Below are 27,539 nucleotides of genomic sequence, written 5' to 3'. Positions count from 1 at the left end.
CATTTGCTTGTCAGTATCTTAGTCTTAGATGTAGATATGACGAGGCCTAGTCTATTACGTTAACTACATTAAGAATGGTATTCATTTCACGTTACTTTAAATACGGTAAGAATGGTATTTTTTTTTTTTTTTTGGCCTGTTGTATGGATCATGATGTCATCGTTATAGCTGTATGTTTCGGTGAGATATGTAGAGCACATAAGAGAGCATTAATCCGGACATTAAATAGCATGGGACTAAGAAGCTCTCCCTGTGGTGTACCTACGGACATTTTAGTTCGCTTCTAAAACCTTGGTAGAAAACAGAGAATACTCTGACAGATAACCTATCATCCAATTGAATTTTGGTTAATTCATGAAGGATAGCAATTTTGTTTGTGATATCAAATGCAGATATTAGATCAAGGAATGTGGTAAAACTAGAAGTGTGTGGACACTTTTTCCCTTTCATAAAACTACAGAGATAAGGTGAGAATATTGGCTGAGTCTATAGTATAATTTAGGCAATGTTCTTTCAAATATTGTATATTGATAACTAGTTAAGGAAACTGGTTTAAATGTTATCAGATTGTTGCGGTTTAAGGATACTTGTCCAGGAAATAATAAGGACACCATCGATGCAACACGCTAAAGTTCTGTGGATATCTTTAGTTATGTCATCTCCAAGGGCTGTTGGTCGACACTTATTTAATGCAGTGGCTAAGTCATACTCATGAAGAAGAGGCAATCATTCTCATCAGCATTTTGACTTGTAAAATTAATGACTTTCAACCTTCAAAAGCATACTCTAAATTTGTTGTAATATGAGATGGGAGAATTTTCACGTCTGGATGTTTTGGTCCAGTTGTTTGTTATTTATGAGGTCAGCATTTCCAAGAGCAACATTGTCAGTCTTTTTCATAGCCATTTTTTTTCTAGGCTAGGCTTAGTGTTAGATCTGTTTAACCCACTAATAAAGTGTTCCATTTCTTGTTGCTTAAGTTTTTGTTTTCTGTTCCAAGCATTTCTTATTGGAGAGACAGAGAGAGACGGGGAGAGAGAGAGAGAGAGAGAGAGAGAGAGAGAGAGAGAGAGAGAGACGGGGAGAGAGAGAGGGTCTGTGGGTAGTTCCAGAGAGAGAGTGGGTCTGTGGGTAGTTCCAGAGAGAGAGTGGGTCTGTGGGTAGTTCCAGAGAGAGAGTGGGTCTGTGGGTAGTTCCAGAGAGAGAGTGGGTCTGTGGATAGTTCCAGAGAGAGAGTGGGTCTGTGGATAGTTCCAGAGAGAGAGTGGGTCTGTGGGTAGTTCCAGAGAGAGAGTGGGTCTGTGGGTAGTTCCAGAGAGAGAGTGGGTCTGTGGGTAGTTCCAAAGAGAGAGTCTGTGGGTTAGTTCCAGAGAGATTGGGTTCACTTTCCATTCATTTACCCAGGTCGAGTCATCCCATGGTAAGTGGCCGAAGGATACAAGTTCGTAACTTTCAAATCTACTGCCAGAGACCTGTGCAACTGAGACGCTAGTGCAGACACACAAGAAGTTACTCGAAATCTCGCAAACAGACCTCAGTATAACAGCTGAATTTATCATCAAACCAGATCAGACATTATAATTTTATATTTTATATTCATTGGGAGCTCTAGACACGTTGGGGTCATAGCACCAGGAGGAATGGTAAGCAGGTTTATTCCAAGGAAAAGGAGTGTCACTGTCAATACCTTGATAGTGTCATTTCCTTGCATCAAGATCCCTTCACCAGCATCGAATCAACCTTCTCCCTCCCGTAGAAAAGCCAATGGTACTGAATGAGAAATCAAAGGTCTTTACCTCTCGTATGATTTGTTCGAGTCCCATCCAGTAGTAGTCTTGCATGTCACTGTCCAAGTAGAGAGACACCACCCGCTGCTTGCCGCCCGCCGTCCAGGACCGCCGCCCACAAGTGCCGCCCACTCCCTTCATGGACACTTTTAGAGCGGCCTCCTCAGGGACACACACTTTCCCTTTACATCTGCAGTGTCCGCCGTCCCACCAAGGCAGATGTGTCTCCTGTAATATACACATGTGTCGGAGATCACAATTTCCCCAGTGAAATAACTGTCTCAGTCATACACCTGTCTGTCACACCTGCACCAGACCCACACCTGTCTCAGTCACACCTGCACCAGACCCACACCTGTCTCAGTCACACCTGCACCAGACCCACACCTGTCTCAGTCACACCTGCACCAGACCCACACCTGTCTCAGTCACACCTGCACCAGACCCACACCTGTCTCAGTCACACCTGCACCAGACCCACACCTGTCTCAGTCACACCTGCACCAGACCCACACCTGTCATCTCAAACAGTTGGAATTTTGACTGTAAATAGCAAAACATTCACTGCAAAATTCTTGATCAGTGATATTCTGACGTAGTTACTCCTCCAGGTAAAGTTAATCTGTGATAATGGATGACTCTAAAAGAATTAACATAAGAACATAAGAACATAAGAAAGGAGGAACACTGCAGGAGGCCTGCTGGCCCATACTAGGCAGGTCCTTTACAATTCATCCCACTAACAAAACATTTGCCCAACCCAATTTTCAATGCCACCCAAGAAATAAGCTCTGATGTGAAAGTCCCACTCAAATCCAACCCCTCCCACTCATGTACTTATCCAACCTAGATTTGAAACTACCCAAAGTCCCAGCCTCAATAACCCAACTAGGTAGACTGTTCCACTCATCAACTACCCTATTTCCAAACCAATACTTTCCTATGTCCTTTCTAAATCTAAACTTATCTAATTTAAATCCATTACTGCGGGTTCTCTCTTGGAGAGACATCCTCAAGACCTTATTAATATCCCCTTTATTAATACCTATCTTCCACTTATACACTTCGATCAGGTCTCCCCTCATTCTTCGTCTAACAAGTGAATGTAACTTAAGAGTCTTCAATCTTTCTTCATAAGGAAGATTTCTAATGCTATGTATTAATTTAGTCATCCTACGCTGAATGTTTTCTAACGAATTTATGTCCATTTTGTAATACGGAGACCAGAACTGAGCTGCATAATCTAGGTGAGGCCTTACTAATGATGTATAAAGCTGCAGTATGACCTCTGGACTTCTGTTGCTTACACTTCTTGATATAAATCCCAGTAATCTATTTGCCTTATTACGTACGCTTAGGCATTGCTGTCTTGGTTTAAGGTTGCTGCTCACCATAACCCCCAAGTCCTTTTCGCAATCTGTATGGCTAAGTTCTACATCATTTAACTTATAAGTACTAGGGTTATGGGCACTCCCAAGCTTCAGAACCTTGCATTTATCTACATTGAACTGCATCTGCCACTTTTCTGACCAAGAATAGAGTTTGTTTAAATCCTCCTGAAGTTCCATAACATCTACGTTTGAATCAATTATCCTACCTATCTTTGTGTCATCGGCGAATTTGCTCATATCACTAGTAATTCCCTCATCAAGATCATTGATATATATTATAAACAACAACGGGCCCAAGACTGATCCCTGTGGAACGCCACTTGTTACAGATCCCCACTCGGATTTAACCCCATTTATGGACACTCTCTGCTTCCTGTCAGTGAGCCATGACTCGATCCACGAGAGCACTTTTCCCCCAATGCCATGAGCTGCCACTTTCTTTAACAGTCTATGGTGCGGAACTCTATCAAAAGCCTTACTAAAATCTAAGTAAATAATATCAAATTCTTTATTGTGGTCAACAGCCTCAAAAGCTTTACTGAAGAAAGTTAATAAATTAGTTAGACAAGACCGGCCTCTTGTGAATCCATGCTGAGTATCATTAATCAAGCTATGCTTATCGAGATGGCTTCTTATAATCTCAGCTATAATTGACTCTAGTAATTTGCCTACAATTGAGGTCAGGCTTATTGGGCGGTAATTTGACGGTAACGACTTGTCCCCTGTTTTAAAAATAGGAGTTACATTAGCCATCTTCCACATATCAGACACTACACCTGTTTGAAGAGATAAATTAAAAATATTAGTTAATGGTTCACAGAGTTCCATTTTGCATTCCTTAAGAACCCTTGAAAAAACCTCATCAGGACCCGGCGACTTATTTTGCTTCAGTCTGTCTATCTGCTTCACAACCATCTCACTAGTGACTGTGATGTTACATAATTTATCTTCTTCTAGCCCACTGTAAAAATTAATTACTGGAATATTGTTAGTGTCTTCCTGTGTAAAAACTGAGAGAAAATAATTATTTAAAATCAAGCACATTTCATTCTCTTTGTCAGTAAGGTGCCCATAGTTATTTTTAAGGGGACCTATCTTATCTCTAACTTTTGTTCTATAGACCTGGAAAAAACTTTTTGGGTTAGTTTTAGAATCCCTAGCAACTTTAATTTCATAGTCCCTTTTAGCTTTTCTTATCCCCTTTTTAATGTCCCTCTTAATGTCAATATACTGATTCATAAGATGACCCTCACCTCTTTTGATACGCCTATAAATTCCTTTCTTATGCCCTAGTAGATATTTGAGCCTATTATTCATCCATTTTGGGTCATTTCTATTTGATCTAATTTCTTTATATGGGATAAACGCTCTTTGAGCAGCATGTATAGTGTTCAGAAAACTGTCATATTGATAGCTCTCTTCGTTACCCCAGTCAACAGATGATAAGTGTTCTCTAAGCCCATCGTAATCTGCTAAGCGAAAATCTGGGACTGTTACTGAGTTATCGCTACTATCGTACTTCCATTCAATGCTAAATGTAATTGATTTGTGGTCGCTAGCACCCAGTTCCTCTGAAATTTCTAAATTATTAACAAGGGATTCATTGTTTGCCATAACTAAGTCAAGCAGGTTATTTCCCCTTGTAGGTTCTGTCACAAACTGCTTCAAAAAACAATCCTGAAATACTTCTAAGAAGTCGTATGATTCTAAATTCCCAGTCAAGAAATTCCAATCAACATGACTAAAGTTAAAGTCTCCTAGAATTACTACATTATCGTGCCTTGTGGCCTTAACAATTTCCTCCCATAGTAGTTTCCCTTGGTCCCTATCTAAGTTTGGGGGACGGTATATCACTCCTAAAATCAGTTTTTCATGCCCCTCTGAAAATTCTATCCAAACAGACTCTGTATGTGTTACTTCAGACTTAATACCCGTTTTTATGCAACAGTTCAAGCGATCTCGGACATACAATGCCACCCCACCCCCCCCTCCCAATACTTCTATCTTCTTGGAACAATTTAAAACCCTGAATATGACATTCCGCAGGCATGTCCCGACTTTTTGAATTAAACCACGTCTCAGTTAAGGCAAATACATCAATGTTACCTACACTAGCAACTAATCTCAACTCGTCCATCTTATTCCTAGCACTACGGCAATTAGCATAATAAACATTGAAAGACTCTCCTTTCTCTTTACCCTTCCTGCTCATTTCTATTTTTCTACTAAACCTATTACTGTCCTTATCACCCAAGGTCCCTGGCTTTTCAATATCTATCTCGTTCTTATTATTACTAGTTCCCCTAGAACTCGTAATATTACTACACTGGGACTTCACTGTTTTCCTGCCAAAACCCATACCACTAACTATTCCTAGTTTAAAGTCCTAACTGCTCCCTCCACTGCAGTTGCCAGTGCTCCCACCCCACACCTAGATAAGTGAACCCCATCCCTAGCATACATGTCATTTCTGCCATAGAAGAGGTCCCAGTTGTCGATGAATGTTACCGCATTTTCCTTACAGTATTTGTCCAGCCAGCAATTGACACCAATTGCCCTGGACAACCATTCATTTCCAACTCCCCTCCTTGGCAAAATACCACATATGAGAGGGTTCCCACCCTTACTTCTAATTATTTCTATTGCTGACCTATACCTGCTAATCAGGTCCTCACTCCTACGTCTGCCAACATCGTTGCCTCCAGCACTGAGACAGATAATAGGATTGCTCCCATTACCTCTCATGATGTCATCCAGACGGCTAACAATATCCTCCATCCCAGCCCCAGGAAAGCAAACTCTCTGTCTCCTACTCCTGTCCTTCAAGCAGAACGCCCTATCCATATACCTAACTTGGCTATCCCCAACAACAACAATATTCGTACCTTCCTTAATGTCTTTCGTCGTGACGTTCCCAGTATTCGACTCACATTCGTCGGGTAGCACTGAGAATGTATTGGATGTTTCCACAACAGTTTCCACGGCAGTCTCTTTCTTCTTCATCGTTTCTACCTTTCCATTCGTCTTCTTGATCGTCAACTTCTTTCCCTGCTGTCCAGCCACTGACCAGTTTCCCTTCTTGACCTGAGGACTCAAAACAGGAGGACTACTCCGAATCTTTTTGTTTTCCTCGGTCAGTCGCCGAATTTCCATATTCGCCAACCTCAATTCTTCCTTAAGCTGTTGGTAAAGTTGCTCGATGGAGGGCATCTTGCTTCAATTCTAGAGAGCGCGCAAACAGGTCTTCACAGAGCCAAGTACACGTCAACACTGCGCAAAAGCCAACTCAATCAGGAGCTACTGCGCAGCACGTCCGCACGGCCCAATAGCGATGCGAACACTGCGCAAAAGCCAACTCAATCAGGAGCTACTGCGCAGCACGTCCGCACGGCCCAATAGCGATGCGAACACTGATCATGACCAAGAGGTTCAGAATAAATATCAGAAAAAGGAAGAAATGTGAACTAAGTGACTTTGATCGTGGAGTGATTGTTGGATATTGTTTATGGTGGCCCGCGGTCTGGTGGCATAAGCTATCGCTTCACATGGTGAGGGTTCGGGTTCGATTCCCGGCGAAGGTTGGAAACATTGGGTGTGTTTCCTTACACCGGTTGTCCATATTCATCCATCAGTAAAATGGGTACCTGGGCGTTAGTCGACTGGTGTGGGTCGCATCCTGGGACAAAATGGACCTAATTTGCCCGAAATGCTCAGCATAACAAGCGACTTTCTATATAGTAGTATGTCATTGATGTCAGCTGTGGTCTGTATACCTTGTACATATACTTGTAGAAATAGATACTCTTATTATCTATTGTTTTTACGCACAACAGTCTATAGAATGCTGTGAAAAAACACAAAACATCCAGTAACTGGAAGTAAAGTGGGCAAAAAGCCTTGTTAATCAGAGAGGTCAGCATCGTGGAATTGTGTGTATATCTGGTAGCGGGAATGAATGATACTCTTCAGAGTTTTCTTTGCTTTATCTGGGTTCATGTAGACAGGCAGTGTGTTAAGGCGGCCAAGAGGGGCCAAGGCCCAACTGCAAGAGAGAGGAGTAAGATTGTTGACTCTAAGCTGCCTGGTGGGAGAGTGAGAACAAGGCAGGGCACCAAGGGCTTTGCTTGGTAGGCCTATACATGTCAGCACCATCATGGCGCAGAATATGAATTGTGGCCTGATGCACGATACAAACCCAACTGGGCATACATCGCTCGGCCACCTACCCATTGTCGTCCTCGACCATGATTGACAGACCACATAAGGTTCCACTCCTGTCAGCTGAGAACAGGAAACTGAGATTTACCGAAACTGGACAGCTAAAAATTATAAAAACGTTGTTTGGTCTGAATCGTAATTTCTGCTACGACATGCGGAGGGTAGGTTCAGAATTTGGCGTAAACATTTTGGATGTGTTGGATCGGGAGATTGAGAACATTAATGTGCAGCCAACAAATCTGCAAAAACTGCGTCATGCTATCACGTCACCATGACCCAGAATCTCTAAGGAATGTTTCCAGTGCCTTGTTGAATACAGTAAGTAGATACCTGGGTATTAGTCGACTGGACTGAACACACCTACTCCAGGCTGAGGGACTGATTACCTCAAACTACTACTCATCTTCCACCTTTGTCTCACTGAACTTTAGAAGCCACTGGCTGACGAAACGTTTCCAGAATAAAAAAATATCCAGTTTTTACACAAGTGTTTCATCAACGTGTTGTCTTTTAACCATTTATTCCCAACACAGAAACAGTAGGGCACCCAGAATGCTCCCTTGGGAAACAACATACGTTCTCGGCAGGAATTCTGATTTTGTATCACTGACCAGTTTATTTTCTGCAGCTCAGGCAAGACTTGAACTAGGTAAGACACATATGCAACAGTTAGGTATCTTTATTTCGAAACGTTTCGCCTACACAGTAGGCTTCTTCAGTCGAGTACAGAAAGGTTGATAGAAGCAGAAGATACTTGAAGACGATGTAATCAGTCCATCACCCTTAAAGTTTTGAGGTGGTCAGTCCCTCAGTCTGGAGAAGAGCATTGTTCCGTTGTCTGAAACAATATTGTTTCAGACAACGGAACAATGCTCTTCTCCAGACTGAGGGACTGACCACCTCAAAACTTTAAGGGTGATGGACTGATTACATCGTCTTCAAGTATCTTCTGCTTCTATCAACCTTTCTGTACTCGACTGAAGAAGCCTACTGTGTAGGCGAAACGTTTCGAAATAAAGATACCTAACTGTTGCATATGTGTCTTACCTAACAATCTGTCGGTATTTCATACCATTTTAATGTTCAAGACTTGAACTAGTCTACGGAACTTGGGTAGATACCTGTAGTTTCTTACACAATATATTATGGTCTTCTACATAGAATACCATTTTGCAAGTCCATGATCACTATTTTTGTGAGATACCTTAACGACACTTGAGTTATCAGGTAGTCCATTATAGTAATTAAGGAGATATCGGTTGAGTAAGATCTGATACCTGGAGTCTACCTGGAGGGCATTCCGCACGCAACCCGACCTACGAACCACAGCTCCGGCTGGTCAGGTACTGACTTTAGGTGCCTGTCCAGCGCCATCTTGAAGACAGCTAAGGGTCTATTGATAATCCCCCTTATGTATACTTAAGGCAGTTGAACAGTCTTGGGCCCCTGACATTTACTGTGTTGTCTCTTATTGTGCTAATGGCGCCCCTGCTTTTCATTGGGGGAGGGATGTTGCATCGTCTGCCGAGCCTTCTGCTTTCATAAGAAGTGATTTTAGTGTGCAAGTTTGGTACTATTCCCTCTAGGATTTTCCAAGTGTATATAATCATGTATCTCTCTCGCCTGCGTTCCAGGGAGTACAGGTTGAGGAACTTCCCTGACCTATACACAGCAAGAGTGACAATACACTATAACTTGAGCATCGGGAGCAAAAGCCTTTTAGTAAGCTACACGTAGACTAAAAGTAAGATAGAACACTATGAAAGTAGAATGACCAATTCGTATTTAGCGATCGTTGAAATAATAATTTATAGCTGACACCCTGACTGCGATCAATAAGAAGTGTGTTCTTCAAGTATTGAAAATATTAATCATTTATACGGGACATTCATTAAAGAAAATTGGTACACAACCAACCAACTATTATTATTAATAGCAAAATAACAAATAGACGAATACAAAATGGAACGATACACAAAAAAAAACCCGCACATAAAAGAGAGAAGCTTACGACGACATTTCGGTCCGACTTGTAAATGACTTTGTAAATGGTCCAAGTCGGACCGAAACGTCGTAAGCTTCTCTCTTTTATGTGTGTTTTTTTTTTTTTTTTGTGTATGGCTTGTTTCTGTTGGGGTCCTTTTAAGCCTCTTCCCCAGGAAGCAACCCGTACCAGCCGGGTATCACCCGGTTTTGACAAGCATCTACTTACGGCTGGGTCAGTGGTGCTTAACTCGTCTCGGTCCACGGATCAGCCTAATTAAAAAAAAAAAAAAGTCGTGGACCACCACCTTTTTTTTAATATAGATTTAACAGAGTAGATACCTGACATCATACTGTAAAATTTATTTCTTACAGATTTGTTTTTTCCTTCCACTGACAAGTTTTTCGTGTTTGGAGTGTCACTTAATAATACACAACTAGTACGGCTTTCCACTGAAAGCCGATTCATCTGTTTGGATTGCATGTGCAACAAACATGAAAATCCAGTTTCACGAATATAAGATGATTCAAGTGACAAAGGAAAACTGACTGCTTGTGCTGAGAGATTTGGGTAAATCCCAATCATGGCGGGATTTACCCAAATCTCTCAGCACAAGCAGGGACGATCCAGGAATGGCCAGCACAGAAAGGTTTTTTTTCCTAGGAAAATTCAACACACAACACTGGTGCATCTTCCAAAAATATTTCTTCCATCACTGCATAAAAAAATTAGGTTTAATGGAAAGGTTATGGATGGTGAAGCTGCAGAGTTTCTTTATCTTAATGAAAAAAATAGTTTTAAATGACACAAAACACATGGCCGGAGTGTTTGTTGGGGAACAAACACTTGAACTGTTATCCGACAGTCTTCCTATCAACACTGACCCCACTGAAGTAGGCTGCATGTGAAGCTTTCCAGCAGGTTGTCCAGAACTTCCTAGAAAGGCACACAACGGACAGTTATACATAGTACACTGGGCTGACCTATGTCCCTGAAAAAGCAGTTTCTTCATTCACACCTGAACTTCTTTCCATCCAGTCTTGGTGTGGTTAGTTATGAGCGTAGTGGAAGTTTTCATCAGGATATTAGTACAATGGAGGTACATTATGATGGGCGTTTCAGTCCCAGCATGATGGTGGACTACCATTGGTTTCTTCAGAGAGACACCACTGTTAGTACCAACATGATGGTGGACTACTGTTGGCTTCTTCAGAGAGAGACCACTGTTAGTGCCAACATGGACTACTGTTGGTTTCATCAGAGAGACACCACTGTTAGTACCAACATGATGGTGGACTACTGTTGGCTTCTTCAGAGACACCACTGTTAGTACCAACATGGACTACTGTTGGTTTCATCAGAGAGACACCACTCTTAGTACCAACATGATGGTGGACTACTGTTGGTTTCTTCAGAGAGAGACCACTGTTAGTGCCAACCTGTACTTTGAGTGCTGACCTGTACTTAACTCTGTGAAGAAGTGTCTTGTTTGCTCCCGTGGACTGAACCAAGATGCCCTCCATCGAGCAACTTTACCAGCAACTTAAGGAAGAATTGAGGGCAGCGAAGATGGAGATACGGCGATTGACGGAGGAAAACAAGAGGATTCGTAGTAGTCCTCCTGTTTCGAGTCCTCAGGTCAAGAAGGGATCGTGGTCAGTGGCTGGACAGCAGGGGACGACAAAGTTGACGTTCAAGAAGACGAATGGAAAGCCAGAAACGATGAAGAAGAAAGAGACTGCTGTGGAAACTCCCGTGGAAACCTCCAACGCATTCTCGGTGCTACCCGACGAATGTGAGTCTACTACTGGGATCGTCACGACGAACAACAACAAGGAAGGTAAGAATATTGTTGTTGTTGGGGATAGCCAGGTTAGATACATGGATAGGGCATTCTGCTTGAAGGACAGGAGTAGGAGACAAAGGGTATGCTTTCCTGGGGCTGGGATGGAGGACATTGTTAGCCGGCTTGACAACATCATGAACGGTAATGGGATCAATCCTATTATTTGCCTCAGTGCTGGAGGCAATGATGTAGGCAAGCGTAGAAGTGAGGATTTAGTTAGAAAGTTCAGGACAGCTATAGACATGATTAGGAAGAAGGGGGGGCGCCCTGTTATATGTGGTATTTTGCCAAGAAGAGGTGTTGGTAATGAATGGTTGTCCAGAGCAATTGGTATTAATTGTTGGCTGGATAAACACTGTAAGGATAATGCACTATCATTCATTGACAATTGGGACAACTTCTATGGCCGAAATGACATGTATGCCAGGGATGGGGTTCACTTATCCAGGGCAGGTGTGGGTTTTCTTGCTAACTCAGTTGAGGGGGTTGTTAGGACTTTAAACTAGGATTAGTTAGAGGTATGGGTTTAGAAATGATTAATAATGAGTATGGATATATTGACTTATGCTCTGATATTAAGAATCTTAATAGTAACTGTCATGGAGTAACTCTGGGTAATGATAATTTCAGAAATTGTGTAAAAACAAAGATGAATAGGAAAAATGTGCAGAAGAAAAAACATATGATGGTATTTTATGCTAACAGTCGAAGTGCAAGAAATAAAATTAATGAACTACCTTTGGTAGCATGTGCTGGGAACTTTGATATCATTGCATTAACTGAAACGTGGTATGATTTAAAGAGTCGGGATATGACTGCTGAGTGTAATATTCAGGGATTTAAGTTATTCAATGTGGATAGATGTAATGGGAAGGGGGGAGGAGTTGCATTGTATGTTCGAGAAAATATTAATTGTTGCATAAAAACAGGTATAAAAATAGATGGAGCAGTAACAGAGTCTGTTTGGGTAGAGTTCGTGGAGGGTCAAGAAAAACTAATTCTAGGTGTAATATACCGACCTCCAGGCTTGGATCACGATAGAGGGAGACTTCTTTGGGACGAAATTGTTAGGGCTTCTGGACACAGTAACGTAGTCATAGTAGAGGACTTTAAACTTTAGCCAAATTGACTGGAATTCTTTGACAGGTAATCTAGAGTCCAGTGACTTCATGGAAACAGTTCAGGACTGTTTTCTGAAACAGAGTGTAACTGAACCTACCAGGGGTAATAATTTGCTAGACCTAGTCTTGTCAAATAAGGAAACACTCGTGAATAATCTGGAGATCACTGAAGAGCTTGGCGCAAGTGATCACAAATCCATTACCTTTAGCATTAATTGGGAATGCAAGAATAATGATAATACAGTAAAAATCCCCGATTTTCGTTCTGCCGATTATAATGGACTTAGGGAACATCTGTCTAATCTTGATTGGGGTTATCTAGCTAATGATTTTATTGACGATAATCATACTTATGAATATGAAGGGATCTGCTTTTATGATTGTTTTCTTAATAATGTACACAGAGCCCAGAGTATATACATTCCCCAGAGAGAAATTAGGTCTAATAATAACGATCCCAAATGGGTTAACAGGAGGCTAAAGCATCTATTAGGGGAGAAAAGGGGAATTTATAGGCGCATCAGAAGAGGAGAGGTTAACCTTACTGACCAATATGTTCAGCTTAAAAGAGAAGTAAAAAAGGCGATTAGAAAGGCTAAACGTGACTATGAAATTAGAGTCGCTAATGAATCAAAGACTAATCCAAAGGGGTTCTTTCAAGTGTATAGGACGAAGGTGAAGGAAAAAGTAGGACCTCTGAAATCTGGGAATGGACAGCTGACGGATAATGAACTGGAAATGTGTTCCTTATTTAATGACTATTTTTTGTCAGTTTTTACACAGGAAGATGTAAATGAGATTCCAGTAATTAACAATTATTTAGTTCCTGATGAATTTAAGTTAACTAATATTACTGTCACGAGGGACATGGTTATTAAACAGATAGACAAACTGAAACAAAATAAGTCCCCGGGACCCGATGAGTTGTTTTCATGGGTACTTAAGGAATGCAAGATGGAGCTTAGTCAGCCATTAACGAGTGTATTCAATGCGTCCGTCCTTACCAGTGTTGTGCCAGAGATGTGGAAGATGGCTAATGTGGTTCCTATATTCAAATCAGGGGATAAGTCCACTCCTTCAAATTACCGTCCAATAAGCCTGACATCTATAGTGGGCAAGTTATTAGAATCAATTATAGCTGACATTATCAGAAGTCACCTTGAAGAGCATAACTTGATAAATGAATCTCAGCATGGATTCACGAGAGGTCGTTCCTGCCTGACAAACTTACTGACATTCTTCAATAGAACATTTGAGGCAGTTGACAGTGATAAGGAATATGATATTGTTTGTTAGGTAAGACACATATGCAACAGTTAGGTATCTTTATTTCGAAACGTTTCGCCTACACAGTAGGCTTCTTCAGTCGAGTACAGAAAAGTTGATAGAAGCAGAAGATACTTGAAGACGATGTAATCAGTCCATCACCCTTAAAGTTTTGAGGTGGTCAGTCCCTCAGTCTGGAGAAGAGCATTGTTCCATAGAATGAAACAATATGATATTGTTTACTTGGATTTTAGTAAAGCCTTCGACAGAGTACCTCACAAGAGACTCTTAAGAAAAGTGGCAGCTCATGGTATAGGAGGTAAAGTTCTAGCATGGATTGAGGCATGGCTTACCAATAGAAAGCAGAGAGTTACCATTAATGGAGTGAAATCTGAATGGGGATTAGTCGCTAGTGGCGTTCCACAAGGATCAGTTTTAGGCCCTCTCTTGTTCATAATTTACATTAATGACCTTGATGAAGGGATTACTAGTGACATGAGTAAGTTTGCTGATGATACAAAGATAGGCCGTATAATTCACTCTGAGGAGGATATCAATGAACTCCAGGACGATTTGAACAAATTAATGTCTTGGTCTGAGAAATGGCAGATGAAGTTTAATGTGGATAAGTGTAAGGTACTTGCCCTTGGTAATGAAAATAACCCTCGAAGCTATAATCTAGGTGAAGTAGAGCTTGGTCATACAGAATGCGAAAAAGACTTGGGAGTCATGGTAAGCAGAAATCTAAAGCCAAGACAGCAGTGCCTCAGTGTGCGCAACAAGGCCAACAGATTACTTGGATTTATCTCAAGAAGTATAAGTAACAGAAGTCCAAAAGTTATTTTACAGCTCTATACATCACTAGTGAGGCCTCATTTAGATTATGCTGCTCAGTTTTGGTCCCCTTACTACAGGATGGACATAGACTCATTAGAGAACATACAGAGAAGAATGACTAAAATGATTTACTGTGTAAGGAACCTCCCGTATGAAGATAGACTTAAAGCCTTAAATCTCCACTCTCTGGAGAGGCGTAGAATGAGGGGAGATATCATTGAAGTGTATAAGTGGATGACGGGCATGGTAGGTAAGACACATAGGCAACAGTTAGGCAACTTTATCCCGAAACGTGTGTGGAAAAAGACACTTATGTACAGTTCAGGACATTTATTAAAGGAAACGTTTCGCCACGAGTGGCTTCTTCAGTCCTAATAGTATCACCATACCATTTCCTCATTATCCCGAAACGTTTCGGAATAAAGTTGCCTAACTGTTGCCTATGTGTCTTACCTACCAACCTGTCGGTATTTTATACCACTTTAATGTTCATGACGGGCATAAACAAGGGAGACATTAATAAAGTACTGAGGGTGTCGAACCAGGTAAGAACCAGGAATAATGGATTTAAGTTGGATAAATTTAGATTTAGAAAGGACATAGGTAAGTACTGGTTTTCTAACAGAGTTGTAGATGCGTGGAACAGTCTTCCCAGTGGGGTGATAGAGGTTAGGACCTTGGGTAGCTTTAAGAAGAGACTGGACAAATATATGAGTGGGAGGGGCTGGGTTTGATTGGTGTCAAGGGGTACCGGAGTTATTTCTTGAGTAGCTTTAAGTAGATGTCGTTTTGATAAGGACCTGCCTCGTATGGGCCAGTAGGCCTTCTGCAGTGTTCCTACATTCTTATGTTCTTAACATGATGGTGGACTACTGTTGGTTTCATCAGAGACCACTGTTAGTGCCAACATGGTGGACTACTGTTGGTTTCTTCAGAGACACACCACTGTTAGTGCCAACATGATGGTGGACTACCATTGGTTTCATGAGAGAGACCACTGTTAGTGCCAACATGATGGTGGACTACTGTTGGTTTCTTCAGAGAGACACCACTGTTAGTGCCAACATGATGGTGGACTACCATTGGTTTCATGAGAGAGACCACTGTTAGTACCAACATGATGGTGGACTACCATTGGTTTCATGAGAGAGACCACTGTTGGTTTCATCAGAGAGAGACCACTGTTAGTGAGAGTAAGACACATGTTCAACATCTGGGTATCTTTATTGTAGACGTTTCGCCATCCAGTGGCTTTATCGATACAAATTCTAGGACATAACTTGAAGACAGTAGAACTATGTACAGAAGATGAGGTAATCAGTCCCTCAACCTAGGAGTAGGTGCGAACAGCACCATAGTCGTGGAGATTCTGAAGCAGAAGAAAGAATCCTTGCGCTTATATAGTAACGTCAGGTGAAGCAGACGAGGGCAAATTCACTGGTAGGCGGGATTCCCCAGTGGAAGTAGGTCCTTCCCAAAGAGATGGGTTAGTTGTAGTAGTAGTTGTCGTAGTCGTGAAGGTTATGTACTGTCTTCAAGTTATGTCCTAGAATTTGTATTGATAAAGCCACTGGATGGCGAAACGTCTACAATAAAGATACCCAGATGTTGCACATGTGTCTTACTCTCATCTTGTCGGTATTATATACCATTCGTACACAACTTGTCAGACACTGCAACATCATGGAATCTTATTTCTGAGGACATGTACATAACCTTCACGACTACGACAACTACTACTACAACTAACCCATCTCTTTGGGAAGGACCCACTGTTAGTGCCAACATGATGGCGGACTACTGCTCGTTTCATTAGAGAGACACCACCGTTAATCATAAGCTTAAACCCAAATACTTAAAACGTATTTTTTAAGTATTTTCAACTTCCTTTGAGATCACTAGTGAAGCAAGATTTACGGCAGTTCTCTAAACACGTTACTTAAAGACAAGTTTACACAGCTTTGTTTTGTTGGTCAGCTGATGGAGTCTCTGGTGGCCTGGTGGTTAACGCTCTCGCTTCACACGGTGAGGGCCTGGGTTCGATTCCCAGCCAGAGTAGAAACATTGGACGTGTTTCTTTCCACCTGTTGTCTATGTTCCCCATCAGAAAAATGGGTACCTGGGTGTTAGTCGACTGGTGTGGGTCGCATCCTGGGACACTGACCTAAGGAGGCGTGGTCACAGACCGGGCCGCGGGGGTGTTGACCCCCGGAACTCTCTCCAGATAAACTCCAGATATCGTCACCTCTCTCTCTACTGAAGCACTGAAGACATCTATTGAGGAACAAAACACCTGGGCCTCGGTAGACAGCATCTCAAAGATCCCCAACGCCACATCAATGCTAAAGATTACATTCTCAGACATCTCCATGGCTGCCCAAGCTCTCTCTGATAAATTAGACACATGTGCAACTCTTGGGTATCTTTTTTGAGGAAACGTTTCGCCACACAGTGGCTTCATCAGTCCATACAAAGGAGAATCTTGAACAACAGGAGGAGAATGAGGTAATCAGTCCCTCAACCTTGAGTCGATGTGGTCAGTCCATCAATCTTGAATAGAATACGGCATACGTGCTGAGAAGGAGCTTATAAACCGTTGGCAGGAGAGGTGCAGCAGTCATAGGTCGCGTAACATTTGTTCAATGTTGAAGTAGGTCGTGCCCAAGAATTAGGCAAGCGAAGAATTCCCAAGTATTAAGATCCCAAGAAGTTGCAGTGTCTGACAGGTTTGTAGATGAATGGTTCAGAGAACCGACATGTTGATAAATTAGACACATGTGCAACTCTTGGGTATCTTTTTTGAGGAAACGTTTCGCCACACAGTGGCTTCATCAGTCCATACAAAGGAGAATCTTGAACAACAGGAGGAGAATGAGGTAATCAGTCCCTCAACCTTGAGTCGATGTGGTCAGTCCATCAATCTTGAATAGAATACGGCATACGTGCTGAGAAGGAGCTTATAAACCGTTGGCAGGAGAGGTGCAGCAGTCATAGGTCGTGTAACATTTGTTCAATGTTGAAGTAGGTCGTGCCCAAGAATTAGGCAAGCGAAGAATTCCCAAGTATTAAGATCCCAAGAAGTTGCAGTGTCTGACAGGTTTGTAGATGAATGGTTCAGAGAACCGACATGTTGATACTGTCAGACACTGCAACTTCTTGGGATCTTAATACTTGGGAATTCTTCGCTTGCCTAATTCTTGGGCACGACCTACTTCAACATTGAACAAATGTTACGCGACCTATGACTGCTGCACCTCTCCTGCCAACGGTTTATAAGCTCCTTCTCAGCACGTATGCCGTATTCTATTCAAGATTGATGGACTGACCACATCGACTCAAGGTTGAGGGACTGATTACCTCATTCTCCTCCTGTTGTTCAAGATTCTCCTTTGTATGGACTGATGAAGCCACTGTGTGGCGAAACGTTTCCTCAAAAAAGATACCCAAGAGTTGCACATGTGTCTAATTTATCAACATGTCGGTTCTCTGAACCATTCATCTACAAGCTCTCTCTGACGGTCTGGCCATCTCATATTACCACATTCACCCAAGTCATATAGAACTAGAACGTTTCACATACATCTCCCACTGCTGGACCTGCTACTCCTATAATCACACCACCAAGGACTACCCCATCAAGAATAAGAAGTTTTGTTCAAAATGTGGGAATGATGGACACGATTTCAGATCCTGCACCATTACTACAACACCAACATGTCTTAACTGCAAGGGTAATCATCATACCCTTGCAGCTAAGTGCCCACTCAGGAAAGAAATCATATCGAAGAAAACTAAAGTTCTGAAGAAAACCTCCAATTCACAGACATATGCTGCAATAACCAAACCACAAACCGACGCCATCAAGACTCTACACGCTAATCTACAGGCACCATCGCCCAGCAACTCCCTCTCTCCACTCCCCGACGGTGCTCCTTCCAAGGTGCTGTACTGCATGGTGTATGCACACCTTGCAAACGCAGCAAGCCCCGGCACTTTCAACACCACTATTAACGAACTATTCCGTCTGAACAACATGCCTGCCTTCAATTTTCCGGAATCCACACCTTCAGAAGACATCCTCAAGATCCTTCCCAACGTCCTGAACTTTACTGCACCTACAGACCTGTCTCCTGCCCAAGCAACTGCTCCTGTAACTTCTATAACCACTTCCACCGCTGACAACGTTGATCAAGTTGCCTCAACTGTGATGAATGGTTTGAAAAACCGACAAGTTGAAGATTGAGACACTTATGCAGCATATGGGAATCTTTATTCAGGAAACGTTTCGCCACACAGTGGCTTCATCAGTCCAATACAAAGAGGAAGGCGTAAGGAGAGGAGGAGAAGGAGGTAATCAGTCCCTCAACCTGGAGTCGATGTGTTCAGTCCATCAATCTTGTAGAATGTACAGCATAGGGCCGTAGACGTGGCTTATATACTGTAGTGAGGTGACGTGAAGCAGATGGAGGCGGGGTCATAGTGGTACCATCCACTAGTCGAAGTAGGTCTTCGTCCAAAGGTTGAACAAGTGTTGAAGAATTCTTTGTAACAAGATCCCATGATGCTGCAGTGTCTGACAGTTGTGATGAATGGTTTGAAAAACCGACAAGTTGAAGATTGAGACACTTATGCAGCATATGGGAATCTTTATTCAGGAAACGTTTCGCCACACAGTGGCTTCATCAGTCCAATACAAAGAGGAAGGCGTAAGGAGAGGAGGAGAAGGAGGTAATCAGTCCCTCAACCTGGAGTCGATGTGTTCAGTCCATCAATCTTGTAGAATGTACAGCATAGGGCCGTAGACGTGGCTTATATACTGTAGTGAGGTGACGTGAAGCAGATGGAGGCGGGGTCATAGTGGTACCATCCACTAGTCGAAGTAGGTCTTCGTCCAAAGGTTGAACAAGTGTTGAAGAATTCTTTGTAACAAGATCCCATGATGCTGCAGTGTCTGACAGTTGTGATGAATGGTTTGAAAAACCGACAAGTTGAAGATTGAGACACTTATGCAGCATATGGGAATCTTTATTCAGGAAACGTTTCGCCACACAGTGGCTTCATCAGTCCAATACAAAGAGGAAGGCGTAAGGAGAGGAGGAGAAGGAGGTAATCAGTCCCTCAACCTGGAGTCGATGTGTTCAGTCCATCAATCTTGTAGAATGTACAGCATAGGGCCGTAGACGTGGCTTATATACTGTAGTGAGGTGACGTGAAGCAGATGGAGGCGGAGTCATAGTGGTACCATCCACTAGTCGAAGTAGGTCTTCGTCCAAAGGTTGAACAAGTGTTGAAGAATTCTTTGTAACAAGATCCCATGATGCTGCAGTGTCTGACAGTTGTGATGAATGGTTTGAAAAACCGACAAGTTGAAGATTGAGACACTTATGCAGCATATGGGAATCTTTATTCAGGAAACGTTTCGCCACACAGTGGCTTCATCAGTCCAATACAAAGAGGAAGGCGTAAGGAGAGGAGGAGAAGGAGGTAATCAGTCCCTCAACCTGGAGTCGATGTGTTCAGTCCATCAATCTTGTAGAATGTACAGCATAGGGCCGTAGACGTGGCTTATATACTGTAGTGAGGTGACGTGAAGCAGATGGAGGCGGGGTCATAGTGGTACCATCCACTAGTCGTCACCTCACTACAGTATATAAGCCACGTCTACGGCCCTATGCTGTACATTCTACAAGATTGATGGACTGAACACATCGACTCAAGGTTGAGGGACTGATTACCTCCTTCTCCTCCTCTCCTTACGCCTTCCTCTTTGTATTGGACTGATGAAGCCACTGTGTGGCGAAACGTTTCCTGAATAAAGATTCCCATATGCTGCATAAGTGTCTCAATCTTCAAGTTGCCTCAACCACCGCCTCCCACCTCTCCCAGCCTGCTGTTACACAACCATTACACCTCACAGCTGCTCCTGTCGAACCTCAGTCACCTGCTACCACCATTGTAGATTCTCCCAGTGAATCCACTCCAGAAGAGGAAGATAACGACGACTCCAGTAAACCCTCATGGGAAAACCTTACCTTTTACACTTCTCCTTCAAATACTGACACCATGACCTGTACTGAACTCTACAAAAGCCTCGGTGCTGGAACAGTCAAGTATGCATGTGAATCACCCCTTCACTTCACACTCACCCAAGTTCTTGAGTTCATCAAGCCTCTACGTTTCACCTTCAGCAACAAGGCTAAATTATACCACCTATCTAGAAGCAGCTTCAAAAAGTTTGAAAATGGCTCCATTGCTAACCTGCCTCCTCAGTTACTCCTATAACTCCCATATGTGTTCTACCCTCTGATGTGACCTAGCCTGCTGCCAGCTACTCAAGATTCAAGACTTCAACTACAACAAGTTCAATGCAACAGTCCCTGCTATTCCTGTTCTCAAGTCTGCCCCACGATCGCCTTAGCTGCTGGGTTAAGCCCTGGCTCTATTTCTCTTACTAAGAACACTCCTCTCCAGAGCTATTCTTCATCTGTCCCGTCTTCCCCGCTCATCCCATTGGGATCTTACCTAAACTTGTTTGCTTTTGTTTGCTTGCTCTTTTGTGTTAGTGTGACTTTATAAATGGTTCAAGTCTGACGGAAATGTCGTAAGCTTCTTTCTCCTATGTGCGGGTTGTTCGTGTATGATAAATATGTGATTAATGTTCGTGAATGAGAATAGAGAATAAACTGTACTGCAGAAAGCAACAATGACTAAGTCTCTACAGTGTAAACTATAATGAAAACAAACCATATTACACCTGCTCAACAACAGTGGGAGAATGATACCAGGTCAGTGTGACACTGGCACCTACAGTGACGCTAAGTGCCAGACACTGATATTCTGCTGGCGAATCAAAGATATTGCACAGGAAAGGTACGGAAATACCAGCTGGTCGGCGGTGTCTGCTCACAATGCTCTTGTGACCACCAGTCTTCATGGACCACCAGTCGAGAACCACTGTCCTAGGTGAACAGTTGCAGAAGATCAAGGAAAACATGTCTACCGTTTCCACTCGTCTGGGAATCAAATTCCCAATCTCTCAGTGTGTGAGCTGAAGCAGGTAAACAGATCATCCACGAACACTTGTCTCAAAACTACCCATAACTGCTTCATAGTTACATACCTGTTTTACATACTCACTTGCCTGAATCACACACCTGCTTCAGTCATGCATCAAAGTCACAGGCCTAATCGTCCAAGTGACATACAAATCAATTCATTCAAAAATATAGATTTAACGGTTTCCTGTGATTTGAAAGATACAATTTCCTATCGTCAGACTAAGAATACATCAGACGACAAGGCTTACGTTTCGACTGTTCGTATGTGGCGTCTGAGTTTGTGGAAGCTGCTCAAGTATCGTATATCCTGAGGGGTTGTAACTGGTTAGGTTGATATAGGTAACCAGGAGAAAGAAAGAAGCCACGAGGCTGATCCACCACGCCCCGCGCATCATCATGTCCGCCTTCACTCGCATCCTCCTAAACCACCATCTCATTCCTGTTGTAAACAAAAAATTACGTTATTATATTTAAAAAAAAATAGCTTAAGTGGTATTGGGCATACGACGGTGCAAATATCATAAAATTACCATTATTATTGCGAATGCGACTACGACTGATTGCTTTATTAAGTTTGTCAACCAATAAGAAAATTGGGTTTTGGCGGGTGCCGCGGTTTGAATGTGCAACAAAGATTGGTTCAGCCAATAAGATAGCTGCTGAGTGGCTGTGTTAGGCGCCTTGCCCATCGATCAGTCAACAACAAAAGCACTTCATTGGACCGCACATCGCCATTCAGCGCTCTACAGCTGGGTCTAACCCCGTTTCTCTCTCTCCGCCTGAAGACATTACTCTCTTAGCTTTTCTTCGTCTGTCCTCTCTTCAAGGATTACCCCCAACGGGATCTTACCTGAGAGTTTGATTCATTCATTGCCGAGCAGTAAAGGAGAGATGACATCCAGCGAGATTCTGAGTGGCCCCGGCACTCGGGTCGTGGCTCAAAGCCGGGGATGACTCCAGTGGAACCATTTTCTTGGGAGTGGAGTGCTCCCTGTTACGCGAACATCGAAACTTCATCACCAGAGCTACGACATTATCTCCTGCACCACCATATTCACTACACCCTACGAACCGTTGGGGCGGGGTGGGTGTCACACTAGCTGTGGCCTTAGAAATACTCACACCAGAGAACATCTCCGAACTTAAACATCATAGCTACTGTCGATCTCTTCGATGCTAACTGCTACCCCACTGCACATGTGCCCAACTTCTCCCTGCAAGCCATCCCATGAGGGCGGGAATTGTGGCTGGAAATTCCCCAAAGAAGAATGTTGCATCTGATACAGCTAACGCTACCAAGAAAGTCACTGCAGTAGTGATTTGTCAAGGCGGCTACGCGTGTTCACTCCTATCCTCTCCTGAGCTGGTTCTCTCAGGTAGAGCGCTTGGCAAGTCGAGATATAGTGGCCACGTCAGTGCAACTACGACCCTGAATATCCTGCTGTAACTGCTAAAGATATTAATCAAGACATGCTAAACAGGTCACAGGCTTTACTGCACCCCACACCGACTGTTTGTAATATGTACTCCAGCCTGTACTCTAGTGTTCACCCATATTGGGCCTCTCTGACCGTTACTATCACATGACACGTCGCCCGGCTGCCCATGGTGAGTCAGTATTATCCAGGTCAGGCTTCGGGGTATACGTGAGCAAGGTTAGGCTCCACTTTATTCCCCCAATATAACATAAAAGACTACTAAGTTTGTGATATTGCTACCCAACTTCACTCATCCGAACCCAACTCAACACGAATACTACCACGCCACACCGTCGGGAGTCAAACCAGGGAACGGATGAGGTTTGAACCCAGCCCAGTGTGTTAGCCACAGCCACTGTTATACATGTTATTAAGATTTCGTGAGTCATGATGGCGGCTTTTCGGGAATCACTTGTCATAGTCAACCTACTGCATTACAGAACGTCTATCACTTCGATGCTCCTCCATGAGCCCCTAAAGGATTGTTGCCAAATCAAAACTCGTGTCAGGCCGAGTCCTGACGAATCTATAAATGAAATGACGCAAAAGACTAGTGACCATCAAGCACCTTAAGGCGGACATACAAAGATCCCAAACCCAATTGCAATGCTAAACAATGTAACTAAAATGTGCCTCGACTGTCAGTGCACAGGTAACGTCGAGAATTAAAGTCAGGCTCTAAACAAGAAGATATCTGAGCAGGAACATCCTGAAACAACCCATAAGAAAGCTTATGTCCTCAATAATGTCCTTGTGAGGTAATCCCATAAAAATAAGTACACTGAACAAGTTACTAACAATGGTAGAGAGGTTGGTAGTCCTCCTCCCGGAGTCTTCCAAAATGGTGACATGAGTGATATTGATTTTCAAACACGAAAATAATGCCTCGTCTTATCAAAATATTAATGTTAATACTTTCCTAAAGAATAAAGACACCTTATAAGGATATTTAGGTGTAATTGCAAAATTTTAATGATATTGTAAAAGAAAATAGGTGTGGAAAATTGCATTTATCTGAATGTAACTAATTATGTACATAACAGTAAATGATAAAGATAATTATTATTTATCAATGTTACATAGACAAGTAGGAATTTGGGACACCTAGGTCGCAAAAAATGTCCCCCTTCGATACCTACCACTGTCATAACCACAAGTTACTCTGGACCTATTAATTAAATGAAATATACATACACCAGGAATTCTGGTAAATATATAAATTTGTGGACTGTATATTAAAAAATGATTATATATAAATTCACATATACATAACAGAAGGAAAATATATCTTAATATCACTCACCAATTTGACTGGATATTAAGTTGTATCATACTCAGAAAAACCTCACTAACTAAATTTATGAAAACACTGGCCAGAATTATACACAAATCTAGAGAGCTTATCTGAGGTTCCTGGAGCTGTCTTGTCTAGTCGTCTGATATCTCAAGTTATGCAGGAATGCATGTCCAACAATTTCGCCTCCTATTTGAGAGGTGTCAATCCAATTTTAACCTCTAGAGCATGAAAAATTCTTCCCATTATATTAACGTTGTATCCAATTCAAAACCAAGATGGCGAGTGTCTCGTCTGCGCAGACGCAGGCTTTCCGTGTTCTATGACATAAATATTATTAAATACAGTATGGCCATCTATTTACATATAAATACTGAATTTCTGGAAAATATATACAGTATTTTCCACAATTGGTATCGTTGGATTCAGATCATTTACTGTATTTTCTGATAGACTTCAAGCTTTCAGTGATAGAGTTTATGAAAAAAAAGCTTGGCTTACACTTTGAGGTACGTAAATTTTAAATTGCCATTTCTAAATAAAAAAAAATTGGTTTCTATGTAACGACTAGAGAATGCCTCTCCTGATAGTCTTCAAACTCTTAGGCTTTTTGTTTCTTAAGAGGAAGTATTTTTATATGACCTGAGCTTTGTACATAATTTGTCAATATAACTATTTTTACCAAATGATTATAAAGGATTTTTAGATTGAAGTGAACTACTTTTTATCTCAAAATTGGTAGTTCTCTTACATTTTATTGTATAATTTTGCCTTGATATTGCTGAGTGACTCTTGATAATAGGAACTGGATTTATCCTTCCTTCCTTGAATCGAACCTAAGTGCTATTTGACCCCTACTAGTTTAGCGCTTGTCTCTAATTGTAGCCAGCTGGCCCAGTGGTTAGCGCGTCGGTCTGGAGTTTTATGACTCTGCGGGTTCTAATCCCGTCCGTGTTATGATTTGTTTTTAATTACAATCAATCATGGTTGATTCATCTAATGGATGAAACGCTTTAGTCGATTTAGATGAAATTTTTGTTGGATTCTTTGTAATAACTCGAGAATGTCTCTTCTGGTCAGCTTGAAACTTTCAGTGTTGATGTGGTTTTTTTTTTCTCTCAAAGGAAGATTCACGTTGATTTTTAGATTATGTAAGTAGTAATGTGCCAGTTACATTATGAATTTGGTTTCTGTAAAGTAAGTGTTGAGTATCTCGACAGAAATGTCACATAATATACATGTACTTATATCTGTACACCTTTGTGAATTCCAGACTATTCTAAAAATATATATGTAATTTACACGAAGCCTAAATAAAACTTCATTACTTAAAAACTTAATGCAAGTCTTGCTTAGCGAAATGTTAGGGTTGATTAGCCTGTTTAGGGCCCTGTTTGCCTTGTTTTTCACGGTAGAAACTGGATAATTTCAAATACTGGTGTTTATGTAACAATTTCCGAGTGCCTTGTTAGTCTGGTTCACCCTTCAACGATGATAACTTAATAATGCATATTCTGAGTGACTTCAAACTCACTGCTCTTGTTAGGGGGAAAAGTTGATGCAATGTGCATAATTTGGCAGGTGTGTGTGTGTGTATTACCATGGTGTGGGGATGCGCGTTGATGTGCGAAAATAGCAAAAAAGGCACAGTACTGTGACTGGAACAATACACAAATAACCCGCACATACAAGAGGAGCTTACGACGACGTTTCGGTCCGACTTGGACCATTTACAAAATGGTCCAAGTCAGACTGAAACGTCGTCGTAAGCTCCTCTCTTCCATGTGATGGTTATTTATATATTGATGTGCTTGTTACAGAGGAACGTAGTTACCAGCAATGCTTTGCCTATTCGTCACTAGGCTACTGCACTTCACACAACAATCCTACTGTGATCTGACTTGTGAAAAACACAAAACTGAATATTTGAAGTTTCTACAGTTTACCAACCATTGTGAAGATTTTAGACACGTCGATAAAAGTATTGCAACAGTGATATATATATATATATATGTCGTGCCGAATAGGCAGAATTTGCTATCTTGGCTTAAATAGCAACGCTCATCTTGCCATATAGGACAAGTGAAAATTTGTGTATGCAATAATTTCGCCAAAATCATTCTGAACCTAACGAAAAAAATACATTTGACTGTGTCTGTTTAGTATTAAATTACTGTAAACAAACCTAAAATATATTTAGTTGGGTTAGGCTAAAATAAATTGCGCTTGTTATAATAAGGTTAGGTAAGTTTTCTAAGATTCTCTTGGTGCAAAATTAAATTTTTTTACGTTAACATTAATGAAAAAAATATATCTTTAAACGTATAAGAGAAAATTTTAGAAAGGACTTCATTTTAAATGAGTTCTTGCTAATTGACCAGTTTTACATATTCGGCACGACATATATATATATATATATATATATATATATATATATATATATATATATATATATATATATATATATATATATATATATATGTATATGTGTGTGTGTGTCGTGCCGAATAGGCAGAACTTGCGATCTTGGCTTAAATAGCAACGCTCATCTTGCCATATAGGACAAGTGGAAATTTGTGTATGCAATAATTTCGCCAAAATCATTCTGAACCTAACGAAAAAAATATATTTCACTGTGTTTGTTTAGTATTAAATTACTGTAAACAAATCTAAAATATATTTAGTTGGGTTAGGCTAAAATAAATTGTTCCTGTTATAATAAGGTTAGGTAAGTTTTCTAAGATTCTTTTGGTGCAAAATTAAAATTTTTTACATTAACATTAATGAAAAAAATATATCTTTAAACGCATAAGAGAAAATTTCACAAAGGACTTAATTTTAAAAGAGTTCTTGCTAATTGACCAGTTTTACATATTCGGCCCGACCTTGCGGTCGTCCTTCCATTTGAACAAAACGAGAAAAGCTGGTAATTACTAGAGTGCTGACGTGTCTATTTTATATAAAGAAACCTTTGATGAAGAATGTTTGCCTGGGAAGCTTTCCAGATTAAAAAAATAGCCATAACTGAGTCTTGGATCGCAAAGGTATTGAATGGAAGTTTAATTTATAACGTTCTTTGCTAAGACCAGATTGGTGAGGGAGAGAAGCTTCGTGTGTCTAGGTACTATTCAAGCGGTTTATTGACCAAACGTTCTAATAATATACAAATAGCATTGGTAAGAAATATAGAGCTAAAATAAGAATTTTGACCTCGGGTGCCTAGTTTACGACATGGGAGTATAATATTTTATCCACTGGA

The 27,539-nt window shown here is 41.5% G+C and overlaps 1 protein-coding gene across 1 annotated transcript in view; it reads right to left on the bottom strand.

Annotated features, from left to right (window-relative positions):
* LOC138854652 (uncharacterized) overlaps positions 1-21,906 on the bottom strand; it is a 65,408-nt gene extending 43,502 nt beyond the window's left edge. Inside the window, exons 1-2 of the mRNA XM_070099003.1 lie at positions 21,757-21,906; positions 1,797-2,015 (exon numbers count right to left, since the gene is read on the bottom strand). Coding sequence (XP_069955104.1) covers positions 1,797-2,015; positions 21,757-21,906 — 369 coding nt within the window. The remainder of the gene's footprint in view (positions 1-1,796; positions 2,016-21,756) is intronic.
* Between the last annotated feature and the right edge of the window lie 5,633 nt (positions 21,907-27,539).

The sequence above is a fragment of the Cherax quadricarinatus genome, chromosome 66, assembly GCF_038502225.1.
Source record: "Cherax quadricarinatus isolate ZL_2023a chromosome 66, ASM3850222v1, whole genome shotgun sequence".
In the NCBI taxonomy this organism is placed as follows: domain Eukaryota; kingdom Metazoa; phylum Arthropoda; class Malacostraca; order Decapoda; family Parastacidae; genus Cherax; species Cherax quadricarinatus.
This window is presented reverse-complemented; position numbering and strand designations above follow the sequence as displayed.